The sequence below is a fragment of the Sander vitreus genome, chromosome 7, assembly GCF_031162955.1.
Source record: "Sander vitreus isolate 19-12246 chromosome 7, sanVit1, whole genome shotgun sequence".
In the NCBI taxonomy this organism is placed as follows: Eukaryota; Metazoa; Chordata; class Actinopteri; order Perciformes; family Percidae; genus Sander; species Sander vitreus.
Genome location: NC_135861.1, coordinates 11950812 through 11969886, shown reverse-complemented (window position 1 = coordinate 11969886; position 19075 = coordinate 11950812). Strand labels below are relative to the sequence as shown.

General features: G+C 40.5%; 2 protein-coding genes across 2 annotated transcripts; both read left to right on the top strand.

Moving 5' to 3' along the window:
* The first annotated feature begins 1891 nt into the window (after positions 1-1891).
* Positions 1892-6294, top strand: LOC144520262 (neurexophilin-2-like). The gene is made up of 2 exons (XM_078253929.1): positions 1892-1969; positions 5439-6294. Exons 1-2 carry the CDS (start codon positions 1892-1894, stop codon positions 6246-6248), a joined length of 888 nt encoding a protein of 295 aa, XP_078110055.1. The 3' UTR covers positions 6249-6294.
* Positions 6295-6726: 432 nt separating this feature from the next.
* Positions 6727-17486, top strand: LOC144520701 (serine hydroxymethyltransferase, mitochondrial-like). Its single transcript, XM_078254616.1, is given in 12 exon segments — positions 6727-6891; positions 7958-8152; positions 10885-10964; positions 12610-12810; positions 13848-13929; positions 14089-14211; positions 14909-15048; positions 15183-15345; positions 15515-15614; positions 16087-16242; positions 16463-16570; positions 17252-17486. Coding segments are annotated over 12 exon segments (1641 nt in total). The 3' UTR covers positions 17380-17486.
* The last annotated feature ends 1589 nt before the right edge of the window (positions 17487-19075 follow it).

The window sequence follows — 19075 nt, the reverse complement described above, 5'->3', positions numbered from 1 at the left end:
TCTTTACTGTAGGCCGTGTTGTCCTCTCTTTACAGGACATGTCAAACAGCAGAGTAAAGGTAGCTCAGATCAGCTGTTACTAATGATATTAACTATAGAGGGGGACATCTAGCGGCATCTAGCTCAGCCAGTGAGAGCGTTCCCCCCATGTTGGCTGAGTCCTTTGCAGTGGTGTGGGTTCGAATCTGACCTGCTACCCTTTGCTGCGTGTCATTCCCCATCTCTCACCCCCCTTTTCGTGTCTATCCACTGTCACTTCATAATAAAAGGGAAAAGCCCCAATAAATAGTCTCTAAATTTATTTTTTTATCACCAGACTCCATGTGAATAAACAGTCATTTTAGCATCGTAAAACACACACCATTCAAAGTTGACAGAAACCAAACAAAACTATGAAAAGCCGTTTTTCATCTTCTCAACACTTTTTCCAACCATCACAACTCTAGTGTTGGTTGAAATAAACACAGGTTTACCGATTTACATGTGAAAATATGTTGGCTCTATACATGCTAAAACTATTGTTTTTTTTAAGGGAGTCTGGTGGGTTTAGCGTTAGCTACTTCATGTGCACCAAGTTGTAGGCACACCGTCAAAATTTCTTACGGAATTTTCTAGTTGTTTATTACTGTTTCCAAATAATCTCCATCTTTATTTTATCTGTTAATGAGCTACTAAGTACTTGGACAGAAAGTAGTATTTGGGTGGAATCAACCTTTAAAACGTTTGTGGTCTTCTAATTCGATAGGTGACGCTGTAGTAAAGGACGAGAGTCCTAGAAATGCGGTCCTGAAAATGCAGCCTCCGGTAGGCCTGCTGCAGGAATATGGTATTGGTCCAGTCTGAGTTGTGATATAATGATTTATTAAGCGCTTAATCTACAAGTCCAGTATGACCCCCATTCCATGCTTCCATTAGATGGCGCTGCACTCTGTGGAGCCACCATGCATCATTTCCAGATATGGTTGTCATTTGTGGTTGTCAAACAATTTGATAATACATTTAAATTATTTTCTTATAGACAGGATAGATTATTTCATCAGTGTATTTAATACCGTGGTACAATGTGAAAACACTCACAATCGTCAATTATTACACATGAAGCATAGCCTAATAAGCTGCTAGCTAGCTTAAAATGTTGGTTACTTGAACACAGGGGAAGCATGAAACGTTATGGGTTACTGATCTCATTCTTTATTTAAGATAACTTGTCTGGTTGGTTAATATAGGCTACTTGCAGTATTTGTTGGCTTGAAATTCTGATGATAGGCTGAGGCAGTGGCAGAATCTCACCAGACTTGTCAGTGATTTTTACATTTCCCGGAGAGAGCCCTTGTCATTTTGTCAGCCTACCCGTGGCTACAGTATGCGGGGACAGCGGGGAGGGCTGTCAAACTGTGCCCGCCTGAGAGTGCCTTTCCCCGGGTTGATGAGTCATAATAAGGGCCGGCCAGGTGGTGAAATATGAGCATGGAGGACAGTGTGTGTGTGTGTGTGTGTGTGTGTGTGTGTGTGTGTGTGTGTGTGTGTGTGTGCGCGCGTGTGTGTGTGTGTTGGGGTGGAGAGAGAGGAAGAAAAAATAGAGCGAGAGAGAGAGAGAGAGAGAAATAGAGAGAGAGAGAGAGAGAGAGAGAGAGAGAGAGAGAGAGAGAGAGAGAGAGAGAGAGAGAAATAGAGAGAGAGAGAGAGAGAGAGAGAGAGAGAGAGAGAGAGAGAGGGGGGGGGGGGGAGGGGGGGGGCACGGAGCTGAGGATTCACTCCAGATCTTGGGGATTTTGTGAGTCTCTCACTGCGGAATGTCTTCTCTACTTTTGAAGTGAGTGTAAGATTTGTAACTCAGTAAATTACCCCTTATTCAGCCGGGCAGATTGCCTCCAAAACACTCAGGCTCTGCATGGAGAAACGTTGCTGCAAAATGAGAGCACTGTGTTTGAACTTTGCCATCACCTGTCTGTGGCTTCTCGCTTCAGCGGTGAGTATAGATCAGCGAACAGCCGCTTTTTTGCTCTGCTCCTGAGGTTGTGTTGCTAATTATTAATGCATGGTGTTGTTGTAGTGGCACTCAAGTGTTCTTTTTCTGCAGAGGTACTACTATGTACTGCTAGATTGTGGTTCATTTCAAATTCCCTCATGTTGGTCTGCCAATGTCCATTGCAGCATTGTTGCACAATCAAGCAGTGGTCTTTTTTGTTTCAACTGTTAAGAGTGTTTTGTTGAGTATGTGTTGGTTCTGTGTATGAGAAAGATAATCCATTATTAATAAGTTAGCGTTAATATTTTCTAAAATATTTGAAACTGTTCTGTTGAGAACAGAGAAAGATTTGTGTGCACAGCTCTAAATAAAAATCATATAAAATCAGTAAGTTGACATGGTAACATTGGTTGCAGAGGAATATGCTCCATGTTATTTAAGAAGTAGACCATTTTCAAGACTTTCAAATCTTGAAAATGTTCCATTGAAAATCTTGTGGCATGCTGTTGTATTTAACAAATGAATTGTTTTTATATATGCAGTTTCAGAATTGAAGACTTGTATCTCTTGATGTGAGACTTGATCAAAGTTGACTCTTCTATTAGATAGTGAAGTTCAGCCAAAATGAGTCTGTTCCATCCTCAAATTTTTAATTTAAGTCTCATGCTCTGTAATTCTCTCTCAGGCATAATTGTAATTTAAACAGCTCTCCTGTCTAAAACTTTCTTAACTTTGCTGTATAAGCAGCCGACTGCAGCATCAATACCTTTAACATTGAAGTTTTCTGGTGAAAACCTCAAATCAACCTAATGTTGTGCTTTATTAGTTGAACTAAATGATTGTGCAGCCTTTGTCAGTTGCAAAAGATTGTATCACCCTAGGGCTTAAGAAACACTTTGTCACTTTGTGGCTGGGTTGGATCAGTGGGTAGAGCAGGCGCACATATACTGAGGGGTATATTCTTCGACGCAGAGGTCCAGGGTTTGGATCCGATCTGTGATGATTTCCTGCATGTCTTCTCACCTATCTGTCCTGTCAAAAATGAAAGGCGGAAAAGCCCTTAAAAAAAACATGGTCACTTAGGTTTTTTTGTTTAGCTGTGAAAAACAGTTACATTAAGGATCTTTTTAGAAAACGGCAAACATTTTCTCTCTGTCATTAAGGCAATTACTGCTCTCAAGTTTCTCAGTTTTTGTGCCTCTGCAGGTGCTTTTGCACAAGTGTTCATCCACTCCACCGCTGTTGCTGAGTTGCAGTCACTGTGCTGGCATCTTGACACGGAGCCAATGACACGGCTGTCACACAGTGGGCTCCAATTAGGGTAGGTGAGAACAGCATATAGCTGGAGATAGTAGCTTGTAGCAATTGGCACAGCCGGAGCTCATTGTTACAGGAGAAGACAGATTGGCACACAGTCCTGGGGTGGTTAGGGGTGATGTGAATCCCACTTGTTGGTGAGAAATAATGATATCCTGGAAGCTGTTTATTTAGAAATCTGGAAGAGAATAACGCTAAACCTCCATCTGCCTTCAACACATTATGATGAAAATAAAAATCAAGTGCCAAACAACAAGTGCACAAAACTTTTTGCCCAACTTATGTCTCAATTCTCTAAATACATAACAAACTTTGACTTGTCTCCCACACTGCATCCACACTTCCACTTCAAAAGGAAGTGTTTCATGAGAGAAAATAAAGTCTTGACACTTGGATTCACCCGACTTGTCATTAGTTTTTACACTCTTTTACGCCAACTCAGCGATTTTTGTTAACGTTGTTATTTCATTACTTTGCCTGCACATATATCACGGCCCTTCTGCATGTCAATCTCAGAAATAACAGTTACATAAACAGCCTCATTAATGACTGCATTTATTTGGCATTTTAATAGACACTACAGCAGTTGGCTGCCTGGCTTATAATAAAGTAAAGCTGTTTCATCAATCTGAACATGCACTTCATTTTCACAGTCTCAGTTCTTTTATATTTTTTATGCAGTATTCGGGACAGTCAGGTTGAGTCAACCATGTTTTGTTTATGTTCTGTATTTTACTGATGTATTGTGCTCTGTGTGAGCTATTCAAACCCAACTATTACTGATACCGTAATGACAAAAATAAAATACTCTGCCTACGACTGCTGCAAAAATATGAGGGACAGTGACAAGACGGAGGAAAATATGTAGGAGATAGAGTATATAAAACATCACCTGCTATTCATTAAATTATTATAATAACCTGACAAGGGGATTCCAGATGAAAGCTTAAGTCCTTGTTAATTTCATGTAATCCAAATCAATGTAAGAACTGGGATATTTAAGGGGAAGACGAGGATGACAAAGGTGAAAATGAGGAAGAGGGATTTTTGAGACAGCTGTTCGGCACAGGGGGAGCTCAGTATGAAAAAGATGCTGTTATCAGTTTGCAGACTTTAAGCCCCTTTCACACATAATATCTCTTACACAGTGAACTGTGTGTTGGCCATACCCCCCCCCCCTTCTCTCAAACATATTGATCAGCATCAAGGTTGCATTGAAAAGAGGATTGAGAGTTTAAACAAGGGAGCGAGAGAGAGCGTGAGGGAGGAAAGCCAAATTAAAATGTGCTAATGAAAACATGAATGTGACTGTGTGTGTTACTGTAGTCCTTGCCTAAAGCGGATGAGCTATCGATTGAATTTTGAGTCGCTCTCATTCAAAGGACATCAAATTGTAATTATTTTAATTGATTATCTGCTACCTTGTGATCTAGCTACAGTGAAACTGTCCTTCATTTGCGGTCGTTGTGGTGGTCCAGAGGCCTCTTTCTTCTCGCTCATCTTTGGTCACCTTCTACAGTGCATCCTACACAAAACAAATCCTGTCATAGTGATTGAACTCTGCAGTGCTTATTTGCTGTGAGGCAGCAGCGCTAACCACTGAGCCACCATGCCGCCTAACGATTTGTTCCTTTTTATTGTGCAAGTGTTGGTTCACCCAAATGAAAGCAACAAGGATTATTTAAAAAAAAAAAAAACGTAAATCTACCGGCTATGCAAAAAGGTTGGGTTTTACTTGTCTAGGTTTCGAGGTATCCGTCCCTGAGATATCAGCATCCAAATAGAGGTGAGTGGGATTTTGTTTGTGGTGTTAACAGCATAGAAAATCAACAGCCACATGTCTCTCAAGAAACAGTGTTCCTGCCGTTACTCTGGATAAACCACAGAACACACTGTTTTTTGGTAATGGTAGTTCCACAAACTGGCCCCACAAACAAAATTCTCTTCACCTCCATTGGCAGAAACAGATATCTCCTAACTTTAAGAAAATAAAATAAACTTTCTTTATGGTTGGTTCCATTCTGCAATGGAATAAAGGTGAGTGGAAAAAAATGGGCTTTTAAGTGATTTCAAGTTAATTTACCCTATAGATTAAAAGAAAGACCACTTCAAATGTTTAGCTTTCCTTAATTTTAGGGTTTGTTCTCCACAGGTCCAAGAAACAGCCAGGCCCTTAGACTTTCGGAGCCAACAATGGAGAGAGGAGGAAGGAGAAACAGGAAACACTGTAGGAGCTGCTTTGAAAGTTAAACATATCTTCAAAGACTTACAGGTCATCTCCACCAAACAAAAGACACCTGCTTATGGCTCTCTCGGCCCGTACGGTTGGCCTCAGAACGTCTCCCAAGCCCTGGATCAGTATTTGTACCGCCCTCCTCCTAAATCCAAACCTTCTCTTAAAACATCCCCAAAGGCCAAGAAGATCCTGGGCTGGGGTGATTTTTACTTTAACGTGAAAACAGTGAAGTTCAGCCTTCTGGTGACGGGGAAAATCGTGGACCACATCAACGGCACGTTCAGTGTCTATTTTCGCCACAACTCATCCCGCCTAGGGAACATATCCGTCAGCATCATCCCGCCCTCCAAAGCTGTAGGATGGGAGGTTTTGGATCCGACAGCTCAGAGCGTTCACACCAAAAACTCAGTCCTGGTTCCGGATCTGCCGTCCCAGTTCCAGAGCCCACCTCAGTCCACCAGCTTTACTCATCCAGACCAGCAGAAGCAGCAGGACATGGTAATGGTTAATGAACTCAACTGCCGGATTGAATACCAGAGAACCAACCGGTCCAAGAAGACCAAGCCCTGCATGTACGACCCAGGGCAGACCTGCTACTCAGAAAACACCCAGTCCCAGGCTGCCTGGATCTGCGCCAAACCCTTTAAGGTTATATGCATCTTCATCGCCTTCACCGGCACCGATTACAGGCTGGTGCAGAAAATCTGTCCGGACCACAACTTTTAGACAGAGCAGAACCAGCAGCACTTCAGAGATATCAGACACTGACTTTTCATACATCTTTCAAAATCATGTTTTTTTTAAATAGGTTTGAGAATGACGCTTTTATACGCTGTTAAAGTGCAGTTTGAGCCTTGTGTTAATTTGTTGTAATGAGATTCATAACATGAGCGTTGCATTGTCTGAAACTATACTCATCTGCCGAAAGCGCACCATGTCTTGGAAAAAAAACAGTGACTTGAGCCACGATATCACTTTGTGTGTGGTGTTTTTGTTTTCCGAATGTGCATCGATAGAAGTGATGACTTTAAATCCATATTTTGATATTTAAAAAATGTGATTTAGCTCATGAATAATAGATACATCTTTAGAGACAGAATCATCTGTACTTTTTGAAGGCCTGTAAATGTATTCCTTGCCTGTTCATTGTACAGTGACTGTGATTGATTAGATGTTTCTTTTCAAAGAACTGACACAGAGTGAGATGATTTACTGTTACAGTTACCTTAATCAGTGACACAACGCATGTCCTTGGCTTTCCTCCAGTACTGATTTTACTTTCACCCTTTGCACCTTGGAAATATTTCTGTTTTCCCGGCGGTCAGCGTTCACAGACATGCTTTCTCTGTCATTACGGCACACATTACAGGTGAGTACATTTGTTGTATTTATTTTGGAGCTTTTTTAAATGTACACACAGATACACTTGCTTTAGAATATCTTTTCCTCCGAAGAGCAGTTGTAACTAAATCACTTATTGCTGCAAACTAGGTCAGCTTGTCGCCACAGGTCGCCTCACCATTATAGAAATGTCTGGTTTGAACATGCCTGTTGCGTTAGACTTTGTGTTGTGTTTTGTCAGTCCAGTTGCATAAGTGTTGCAGTGTTTTGTCTGATAACTGTGATCATCTCAGGTGGTCAAAAGAGAAAAAAAGAGTGCTACTCTTTGTCCCAGAAAATGTGTATTTAAAGGAAAGTTGACTGTACACTCTGCACTTTATGCAATACTTTATTTACTCAAGGCTTAGAAAACATAATGAACACAAAAGATGAAAAGAGACTTTCTTCAACATTTATTTATGTTTGAACAGTAATCTCTCTATTAGGCCAAAGTAACACCTAGTTATGTAACTGTCACGCAGCTACAAGCTGCCTTCACCAAACAAGACCCTGATAAATAAGTCACTGCGTGTGGCCAGCCTGCGTAACACTTTTCATGTCCAAGGTTTTCCATGACCGCTCCACTGAATAGCACGTTTGTTTTCTCACTTCCTTTCATTTAATGGATTGTTTAGAACATCAAAAGACGCATTATTCTACCCCCTTTGTTTCCAAACCCCTGGTGCAAAGTATTATAATTTTGAGTGATGAAAGTGGTTGAAAGGCTTACTCTTTCTGAGGTTTTCAAAAGACACCAATGGAGCAATCTTGAAAAACAACAACAAAAAAACGCCTAAGAAACTTTTACTCTGCAGACAGTTCATAGCACAATGGAGAGTTGCATTAAATCCTGTGACTTGGTGTGTGTCTCCTCACAAACGTTTTAATAACTACACTGAGTTGTTTAATAGAACAGTACATTGTAAGAAATACAGCACCATCTCCAGGGTCCTTTTCCAAACAGAGAACAGATTTACAGCTATTGTTTAGGAAGTGGACATTGAGTTGTTGACTTAAAATTATATTGTAAAGTGTCCATCCACAACCCTGCGCAGCCCCTCTTCCTCAGGGTTTCAGGATGTTTGGGCCGAGAGGGGCAGGTCACAGCGGAGTGGTGCGGGCGAGGCCTCAGCAGTGCCGGCGGGTGGACGGGACAGGAGAGCCTGGGACAGGACGACCCAGAGATGTGGAGCCTCCTCCAGCAGGAGAAGGACAGGCAGGGTCGGGGACTGGAGCTCATCGCATCAGAGGTAAAGAGGAGAGAGTGGAGATGTTTTGTGTTTTATGATCTGTCTAATTCACATTCAATCACAATATAACTAATAATGCATGTCTGTTGATGAGGTTACTTCGCTGATCTTGCCTGTTAACCTTATTCAAACTGAAACTGAAACTTGAAAAAAGGATGTAGTTACTTTGTTCCTAGTTTATATCCATGACGTTCCACTTCCGGGATTGCTCCGTTGCCGCGGGAACATCCGCTGGATTTCACTCATTTAGGCCGGATATCCTTTGCCTTGGGCTTCCTTTGTGTTGGCATGTTAAACTCTGGTCGATTTATGAGGACTATGGTTAACCTTTTCTCAGATCTCTGCAGGTTAAATCCAGACAGCCAGTTAGACTATCTGTCCAATCTGAGTTTTCTGTTGCACGACTAAAACAACTTTTAAATGCATGTTCCACCAAAACAAGTTCCTTCCGAACCTGTTTTGCAGCGGCACCGTGGCTTTTCTCCGGTGCTTAGCACTGCCCAACACGATTGTGATTGGTTTTAAGAAATGCCATTAAACCAGAGCATGTTCTCCAGCACGCTTTGGAGGAGGGTCTGGCAAAGCGAGACTACTATGTTCCTATAACTGATTGCAGCTGCGTAACCCTGCATAACCTAATGTAACCCTCTCAAAAAATGGTTCCGGCTCTGCTCAAATATAAACCATGTTGTTGTTGCTTTAACTCTTCATCAGGTGATTACATGAAGAAAATAAGCTTCAAAAGATACACTGGATTATTTATAACCTCTTCCATGTATAATCGTCATTGTAAACACACCATTCAGATGCAGGTGATTGTAAACTGTGATGACCCATGTCCACCAGTCTGGTGAGGAAGTGAAGTTTAAATGTTTGTTCAGTATCTTGCGTCACACATAGAGTCTGTGTGGGAAATTGGTACAGGAAAAACTGGTGTGTTTTGACACATGAACTCGTAGATGGATTGCTGTACAGCATTTCCAAAAGCAAAATTCAATTTATTTAGCATGTGTAATTTTCTCAGGTGTCTTTCCTTTGTCTTACCTGTTTGTTCCATTCAAATTGTTGGTAGATGAGGTTGTGCCAGAATATAATTTCAAAACAGACAGAAAAGTGATCATATTACTCTACAGACATACATTAAACATGTAGATTTCACTTAATTGTCAACCATGGTGGAAATTTGTCTCCTCCTGTATGCAAAATTCATTGAAGACCTTTCTAAACCACAAAGATTACCACAGATGGTTTACAATCGATTAGTATATTACTGTAAAATGTGAACAGCATTTGTGCAATAATCACAGCAGTGCAAATGAATAGCTAGATGAGCCTACATGGTGTAGTTCATTATCTGCATGGAGTTTGGTGAGAAGGATGTTTTGTCTCTCCTGCAGGATGGCAGCTATTCAAACTGTGAATAAAGGCGATGAGAAGATGCTGCAAATTATTCTTTGTGATTTCCTGAAAACAGAGGTGTTAATGATGGCAGTACATGTCAGACAAACGGCAAGGATAACAACTCAAACTGCAGAGGAGATTTCTTCGGCAGCGTAGCAGCAAGTCACCAGAGATGTAGTTTCTAGAATTTAACTGTTTTCTTCAGAGAGTTCACAGATATTTCCTTAGCATTTTCCCTCCTCGCTAGTCAGTCATTCCATCTAAGTGGAAGCTGTGGGAAAAGAAGGGCGCTTTCATTCTTGTATTCTCCAGCAATTATGAATCCACAGCACTATCAATCACAATGACATCTGAAAGATTTTCATATTCTTGTGCATGTGCTGTCAGTCAGTCGCCACTACAGGCTGACTCCCACAGAGTCAGCGTTTCTTTTTTTTCATGAACACAGCCTAGTGATCACATTAGGTTTCCTCACTGATTTCTGCCATTAATCTCCACATTTTAAGGCGTGATTGTGTGTGTGTGTGTGTGTGTGTGTGTGTGTGTGTGTGTGTGTGTGTGTGTGTGTGTGTGTGGGCGTGCGTGCGTGTGTGTGGAGAGATAGCGTTTTGAAATGTCATAGAGAGAGTTTTGTGTCACTTGGGGGACTGGTTTTAAATCCCTTTGGAATGATTGAGGGATCCCTGAACAGTGACAGGTTTAGTATAAAAACAAGGCAGAGGGGGTGGCTGAGGAGGCCAGAGAGGGAGACATACAGCGAGAAGATGAGCAGAAGTGAGAGTGGGAGCAAAAAAAAGAGACTGGGAGAAAAAATCTTTTACATTAATTTCCTTTTCTGCAGCTCCATCTCTCTTCTGACTCTCAAGTGACTTTGGGAGATTTGACACTGTGCTGAACCCCACAGGGATTCAGTATTAGTTAGATTCCGCTATATTCCTATTTTAATTTGACTATAGCACCTCATATACTTTAATATTTAAAAAAAGAAGTAAATTCAATTCAGTTTTGCCGCTTCCAGAAAAGACTGTGATTAACCTTTTGTAAGATTTATGCAACAAATTCATCAGATTAAAATAGCTTTGGTTATCCTTCTCTGACTTAATGTATTTTATAATTTATATATAATATATTTGGCATTTGCAAGAGTAATGCTTATATTTGAAAGTTTGGACTGTAGTTGTGTAGCAGGGGCCTTGCTGTAAAAGAGCAGGGGTGTTCAGTCACAGGTTATATTTGGATGGTGACAGTGTTCTGAATATATAAAAATGATTAAAAAAAAATGTCCCGTGTGTGGCTGTGGCTCTTGACATTCTGCTTGTTTGTCCTGTCAGAACTTCTGCAGCCGTGCAGCACTCGAGGCCCAGGGCTCCTGTCTGAACAACAAATACTCTGAGGGATACCCAGGACAAAGGTACCTACACGACACTTGCACAAATGCACTTTCCAAAATAAACTTAGCACAAAAAGTAAGGAAATTTTTGTTTGGTAGATTATTTCTCTGTGGTAAGCTTTTTGGCAATACATCTTAGACCGTTGGAAAGCCTGTTTAGTTCCCTAACAAATGGTGCCCCATTTGTAAGGAACATGCATTTGTGGGATGAGCAGCAGCGCTGAGTATGTGGGTTGCGCCCATGAAAAATCTTCTCTGCCAATGCCAAACAGCTTATTCTGCCATTGACTCGTTTGGTGTTTGGTGGATTGGATGATTGAAGTTTGAAGAAACAAGACACATTGGCAATAGAACAATTTATTCATTTCACAAACAGGAGCCTCAGTAGCGTGTGGAAGAACCATACACAGCCACAGCAGCCTGGCACCTCCTCCTCATGCTGGTCACCAGCCTGGTCACACACTGCTGTGGGATGGCATCCCATTCTTCAACCAGCAGTCCTGACCTCAACCCCATTGAACACTTGTGGGATCAGCTTGGGCGTGCTGTTCGTGCCAGAGTGACCAACACAACCATATTGGCATACTTGCAACAAATGCTGGTTGAAGAATGGGATGCCATCCCACAGCAGTGTGTGACCAGGCTGGTGACCAGCATGAGGAGGAGGTGCCAGGCTGTTGTGGCTGTGTATGGTTCTTCCACACGCTACTGAGGCTCCTGTTTGTGAAATGAATAAATTGTTCAATTGCCAATATGTCTTGTTTCTTCAAACTTCAATCATCCAATCCACCAAACACCAAATGAGTCAATGGCAGAATAAGCTGTTTGGCATTGGCCAAGAAGATTTGGCAAATTGTTCATGGGCGCAACCCACATACTCAGCGCTGCTGCTCATCCCACAAATGCATGTTCCTTACAAATTGGGCACCATTTGAAAGGGAACTAAACAGGCTTTCCAACGGTATAAGATTTATTGCCAAAAAGCATTGTTACCACAGAGAAATAATCTACCAAACACAAATTTCCTTACTTTTTGTGCTAAGTTTATATTGTTACAAAAAACAAAAAAAAATTGAAAGATTTTCAGAAGCCCAATTTGTGGAATTTAATTTATGAAAATTTTACTCCCAGATTAGAATGTATATGAAGTAACATAATACGATACAGTATTGTAGAACATAATACACTATTATAAGATACAATACGAACTGATACAATATGAAACTACGTAACTAGGACACTCAGGGCATGCTCTATCGCACAATGCATTGTGAAGTATCCCAGTCAGGGAACTATTTTTTCTGATTGTTCCAACGCCCCATGAATGCAGCACAAACTGACCTATCTTGCAATATTAACGAAAGTGAAAAATAGTTTGTGTATCCGCCCTGGGATTCGGATCCACTCCAAAATGTAATGGGTTCTCCCTTGGCCCATGCTACACCCTTCCACCAAGTTTCATGAAAATCGAGTCAGTAGTTTTCCCGTAATCCTGCTGACAGACAAACAAACAAACAAACAAACTAAAAAAACAAAACATACGTAACAATACGTAACAATACACAAATATACGATGCAGTTTAATACAAACAATACAATACAAAATGATACAATAACAGCAGATATGATTCTTTCAAATCAATGCCTTTTGTTTCTTTCCTTTCAGGTACTATGGAGGTGCAGAGATCGTAGACAAGATTGAGCTGCTGTGTCAGAAGAGAGCGCTTAATGTCTTTGGTCTTGACCCAAATCTGTGGGGCATCAATGTCCAGCCATACTCCGGATCGCCCGCTAACTTTGCAGCCTACACATCTGTACTGCAGCCTCATGACCGCATCATGGGCCTGGATCTGCCTGACGGAGGACAGTGAGTAAACATGTACTCAAATATAGAGCTTTTGGGTTCTTAGTGATAAAAACAATACTCTAAATTAAACCATATGCTAACACATATGACTAATGATGTAATAACGTACAGGATGTTACATAAAAAAGAATAAGTAATAACTGCTGGGTATATACTAATAATGTGATGCTGTGTCATCATTGTTTTCAATGCATTTAGGTAGACATGCTATTGACATTATCTGACAGTTATTACCTAATGAGTTGCTACAGTTTTGTCAAATGTGCCATGAAATATTTTGAGATTTCGCCTACTGTAAGTGTTTTTGACATTTTCTGCATGAAACCGGATCTTTCTCTGGGTATTAATGTCAAGAGGAATTACTGTGATGTTAAATGACAAGATGTTAGTCACAAAGTCTGGAGTTGTCACATCATACCACACAAATGAATATATATCCTTATTTGGACTACAACCACAGAAGTGTGGGTAATGTAAACAATATTTTTTCCACACATCTGATTGATATTACTGCTGCAAGGATAGTTAGCTTAAAGATGTAGCAGACCTGCAACTTTTATATGCCAGACATAATGTAAAACTTGGTTGGGGTACAATAAGTTAGAAGGATTGTTTTTTTTATATAAATGCAATCAAATATTTCATATATTTAGCATATAACAGTAACACAACAATACACACAGTGGCACTAGGTAACAACTTAAAACAACATTGTTACTTCTAAAAAGTGAGAATATAACAATATAATATAAGCAAGATCTAGTCTTTACATGACCAGATGAATTATATAAATGTACAATTGTACAAGCTGCAGCAACCAAAGAGGATCTGTAGATCAGAGGATGGAGGCAGTAGGATGAAGGGGTTTGAAGCATTGAAACTACTGAAGTCAGTTTCACAAAAATGATTCTTTACCATAGTTGATTACATAAATAATACTGGTCATATGGAAGAGGAATTGGGATCCAATGAAGTCAGAAGAAGTTTACAATGTTGCAGAAGAGCTCGCTGAACTTTTGTACTCCACCACATTTCAGCCTCACCCACGGCTACATGACAGACACCAAGAAAATCTCAGCCACCTCCATCTACTTTGAATCCATGCCTTACAAGCTGGATGTGAGTCATTTAGTTACTCTCCTTTTTGTTAAATAAAAATGATGTTATAAACCAATATGTCAAAGAGAATCTTTGAAGAAAACAGTTTCTCTGTAGCTGTAAAACAAAATTTGACTATTGGGTGGTTCTTCCCTCTATCCTCCTCCTGTATCATCTCAGCCCAAAACAGGTCTGATAGATTATGAGCAGCTGGAGAAGACGGCTCGACTCTTCAGACCCAGACTCATCATAGCGGGAACCAGCGCCTACGCTCGCCTCATCGACTACTCTCGCATGAAGAAGGTACCTCTTATGTCTGGAATTATGTGTACTCTATATTGTATTCTAAAAAAATAAAAAAATAAGTAGTGGTAGTAACATTTTAATAGCCCTTAACTCTATCAAAAAGTTGTTTAAGTCCCTAAAGCAGGAAAAGCCAAATATAAGGGCAATACAAATATGAAACACAAACAAGAGAAAACAAGCTAAAGTAATATTAGTCTGTATCCACGATGTTCCACTTTTGGAATTGCTCTCGTTCTGATGGAAATTCCGCTGGATGTCACTCCTTTCGGATGTCCGTTACCTTCCGCTTTCTTTGTGTTTTCTAAACTCTGGTCGATTTATGAGGACTGTGGTTAATTGCTCATCAGATCTCTGCAGGGTAAATCCAGACAGCTAGCTAGACTATCTGTCCAATCTGAGTTTTTTGTTGCATGACTAGAACTACTTTTGAATGTACACATGTTCCACCAAAACAAATACCTTTCCGAGGCTATTTTGCAGCGGCACCGTGGCTCCGTCCGGCACTTGGCACCGCCCAAGCCAATGTGATGGGTTCAAAGAAATTAAAACAAACAAGAGCACGTTTTTCTCCCATCCCAGAATGCTGTGTGGACTCGCCAGACCCTCCTCCGCAGTGCGGTGGAGGAAGGTCTGGCAATGCGAGACTAAAGGAATAAAGTATGTACAACGAAATAATGAAATGTGTTTGTTTCAGCTGTGTGTGGAGCTTAACGCCTACCTGCTGGCAGACATGGCTCATATCAGCGGCCTGGTGGCAGCAGGAGCTGTACCCTCTCCTTTTCAGCACGCTGACCTGGTCACCTCCACTACCCATAAGTCCTTGCGTGGAACAAGGTAACGGCCTGGATGTTGTGAATGATTTTTTTCACTCGTCACGGAATACATGTTAATAGTGGTCAGGTGGTTTATTGTCACGTAAAACATTTAAAAGTGACATTTCATGTTGGTTTTCTCTCTCTGCTCTGCAGGGCCGGTCTGATCTTCTACCGGAAAGGTGTGCGGTCCGTGGATAAGAAAGGTCGGGAGGTGACCTATGACCTCCAGGACAGGGTGAACTTTGCCGTGTTCCCATCACTTCAGGGAGGACCTCACAACCACGCCATTGCAGGGGTGGCCGTCGCCCTCAAACAGGTCCAGATTATCAACATTGATCATTAATATTTAACAATAGCCAGCAAAAAATGGGAGAGAAAACCCGTTGGGAAAAACACTGCACAACGTTACCAACACCAGCTTAATTTCAGCAGTCATCTGGAGTGCCCTGATATAGTCTTTCTTGTTACACATTCTGTCTCTGCAGGCTTCCACTCCCATGTTCAAACAGTACATTGCTCAAGTGCTGCTGAATGCCAAGTCCATGGCTGATGCTCTGCTGAAGAAAGGCTACACCATGGTGTCAGGTACTGAGGGAAATGAAGAGTGTTTTTTTAGGATAAAGATACCCTTCATATTTTATTTGTAAAAGACACATATACATAATAAGGATATTATATAATCTAATTATATAATTATATAATATAATAATAAAATAATATAATAATTGGATTGCTTGTTTATTTGCTTCACCCTTATTTGCATTCTGTTTTCATGACTTTGGAAAAGCTCATGTAACCTTCACTTGACAGTTAAATGCGGGAGGAAATGAAGGCAATATTAAGAAGAGTTTTAAAGAAGTGATGAAAACTGTATCAATGTCTATGAAGGTTTGAGTGGAGAGTGAAGGGAAATGTCAACTTATTTCACCATCGGACACATTTTCCCCTGGGCTTAACTTATTACTTAAATTATTACCCCACCAATCAAACAAAAACAGTAAATCTCTCCTCCTCCTCCTCCTCCTCCTCCTCCTCCTCCTCCTCCTCCTCCTCTCAGGTGGAACAGACAACCACTTGGTGTTGGTTGACCTTCGACCTCGCGGGATGGATGGGGCTCGAGCTGAGAGGGTCCTGGAGCTGGTGTCCATCACCGCCAACAAGAACACCTGCCCCGGAGACAAGAGCGCTCTCACTCCAGGAGGACTCAGGCTCGGTACTTTAGATCAGAAGTTTTTATAAGTGTGGGCCGAATCTGTCAACCAGTCAGTCTTCCTACTGATTGTACTCTTTCTCCTCCCTCTGTGTGTCTGTCTGTGTGATGTATCTCTGTTTGCTGTTGGCTTTGCATGTCCATTGGCCTTTCAGTCAACCTGTCAGCATGTGTCTCTCTTCACCTCACCCTTATATTTAATAATAATATTGTTTTCTTACAGGAACTCCGGCTCTCACCTCCAGACAGTTCAAGGAGGCAGACTTTGAAAAGGTTGTGGACTTTATTGATGAAGGGATTCAGATCGCAACGGATGTGAAGAAGAAGACTGGTGAGGGGGGAGGATGTTTCTCTGTTTTGAATAAACTTCTGATATATCCAGTGAGACTGGTAGAGTTTGGGGTCTTATATAGTGGACACACACTAACCACAGTGATTTGTTGAGAAGGGAAGGCTTTAATGCTTTGTGACCAAGGAGAAACAGCAATAATGTGTTTAAAAATGACATGACCATGTGCATCAAAGGGAAAGATCTCTTCTTTTTGTAAGTTTTTAGGACGTTTTATTTTATTATTTTCACATCATTTCATTTATACAAATATACACTCAGTTTCCAGTTTGTTAGATAGCCACATCTAATACAGTCTGATGCAACAGTCCTGCAATAAATCCTACCTTCATGAAGGTTATAATGTTCAGTTTCTTTTTCAGAGAGGTGTCAACTGTATGGCCCTTTTGGATGATGTAGTGTGTGATGCTGTTGAATTGTATTGCATTATATATATATAGAGGTGTTCCTCTTATTTAGCCTACCCTCATTAATATAAATGGGGTGGATGTTCAGCCCATCCCCAATAATATTTGTCCCTAACCAATTGGCTTTCAAGCACATGTCAGGGACAGATTAAAAACACGTTTTTTACAGCACCAGAGGATATTTGTTGGGCAGATTTATGAAATTAAAACCGTTTGCTTGATTTTTATTTTTTTTTATTCCTCTTTCTCCCAACAGCAAATCTGGCCAGCTTCAAGTCCTTCCTACTGGAGGACCAAGAGACTGTGTTACGCATCGCAGATCTCCGCCAGCGGGTGGAGCTATTTGCCAGGCCCTTCCCTATGCCCGGATTCACTGACCATTAATAACACCACACACAGAAAGGCAATGGACGTCGTAATAGTCTAAGATTTTTTTGAAAATGTTGCCATGGAAACAAGCATTGTTTCAAAACACTGTCAGGTTCATGTCAGTTGAAACTTGTGTCAGTGTGCAGCATCAGCACTCTTTTCTCATTTTCATATCAACAATGTATATCTGCCAAATGACATGTAAATATAATATGATTTATAAAAACCTGATGAATAAAAAGTCACATAATACAAATTTCCAAATAATGCAGATACAATGTAACTGTTTATTAATGTATTTGTCATCAACTATAATTTGTGAGGCATCCATAAGTGGAGGCAGCTGTATGAACAGATAATGAATGATGATAAAACACAGTTGTAATGATATAAAATATGTCTTCATAGAAGTTATAATTGGCAAATATACTTTACATTTATACGTGTACATTAACAAATACTTAATGTCTTAATATCGGCTTACAACTACATTATAGTGCATTATTAACCATTTATTAAAGGTGTAATACTGTGTATAATTGCTAAATGTAAGTTAGTGTTACCTAAATGTAGGCCTAATTTTCAGAAATGTAGCCTATCACATCAGCAGGTTTCATTGTATTAGCAACCCATTTAGGGGAACAATTACAGTTATTACAGTGATTTGCAAAATTCTTATAGGCTGACTTGGGAAATTATGTTTGAACCTACTAGTTATGGAAAATGAATTGTTTTGTGCAGGCAGTAATACATCAACAGCTGCTGCACTTGCTCTAATACATTTTCCACTTCTCAGACTGTTGTTATTCGCTGCCCTAAGCCGAGAAGGACCGTAAGTGTTATAGGTATTTGGCTTTTTGTCGCTAAGCTCTTTTTAGAGCCCTTATCACAGACAGGCTTTGTCCCAGAATGGGAAACCTTCAGCAGCTGTGTTGGGAATTGAATACACGCTAAACCACAAACAAAAGGGGAAACAGTTAAACAATACAGTAGGCTACAACAGACTTTTTTTTGTATAACATAGCAATATCACCTTCTATATTTGTAAAGGATTGTACAGTACAATGTATGTACATTTCCACCATCTTGGAATAAAACTGATCCTCAATGTTTACAAGTTTGTTGAACATTTCATATGCTCTCAGTTGTCTCTTGAATTGGTCATATGAATACCTGCTGTTGTGTGACATGCTTTTGTTAGAGAGGCAGATGATTTGTGTTTACGGTCAAAAGAGAGAGGAGACTCTGCAGAGTTTATAAACATTGATCCGTGTTAAGCTGCTGGCATTTCCTCTGGTCATTTCCTCTCACTGTCAACTTCCAGAAAAAAAGAAAATAAAAGCTGGTCTTCACACAGTGACAGGGATCTGACAGGAAGATAATCAGAGCCAGAGCCTCACACCCGGAAGTAATGTATTTGCTATGTTTTCAGGGAACTTCAGACCCCTGATTTGTCTAATGTAGACTTCCTATCTCCACTGGACAGCTGGTATTGTTTTCTATGTGAATATGAGTCATGACTTCAATTAAAGCTTATTTGCATGAAGATTAATAGCCAGACTATTCCTGTTATAAACAGAAACAGGCAGGAGGTCGAGGTGAGACCATCTTCACTTTGCAGAAGTTCCTACTTTCTTTAAAACCATTTTTTATTTTTGTCCTACTGTCTGTTTATGTAACCCTGCACCCCTACATTACATAATGCTAATAA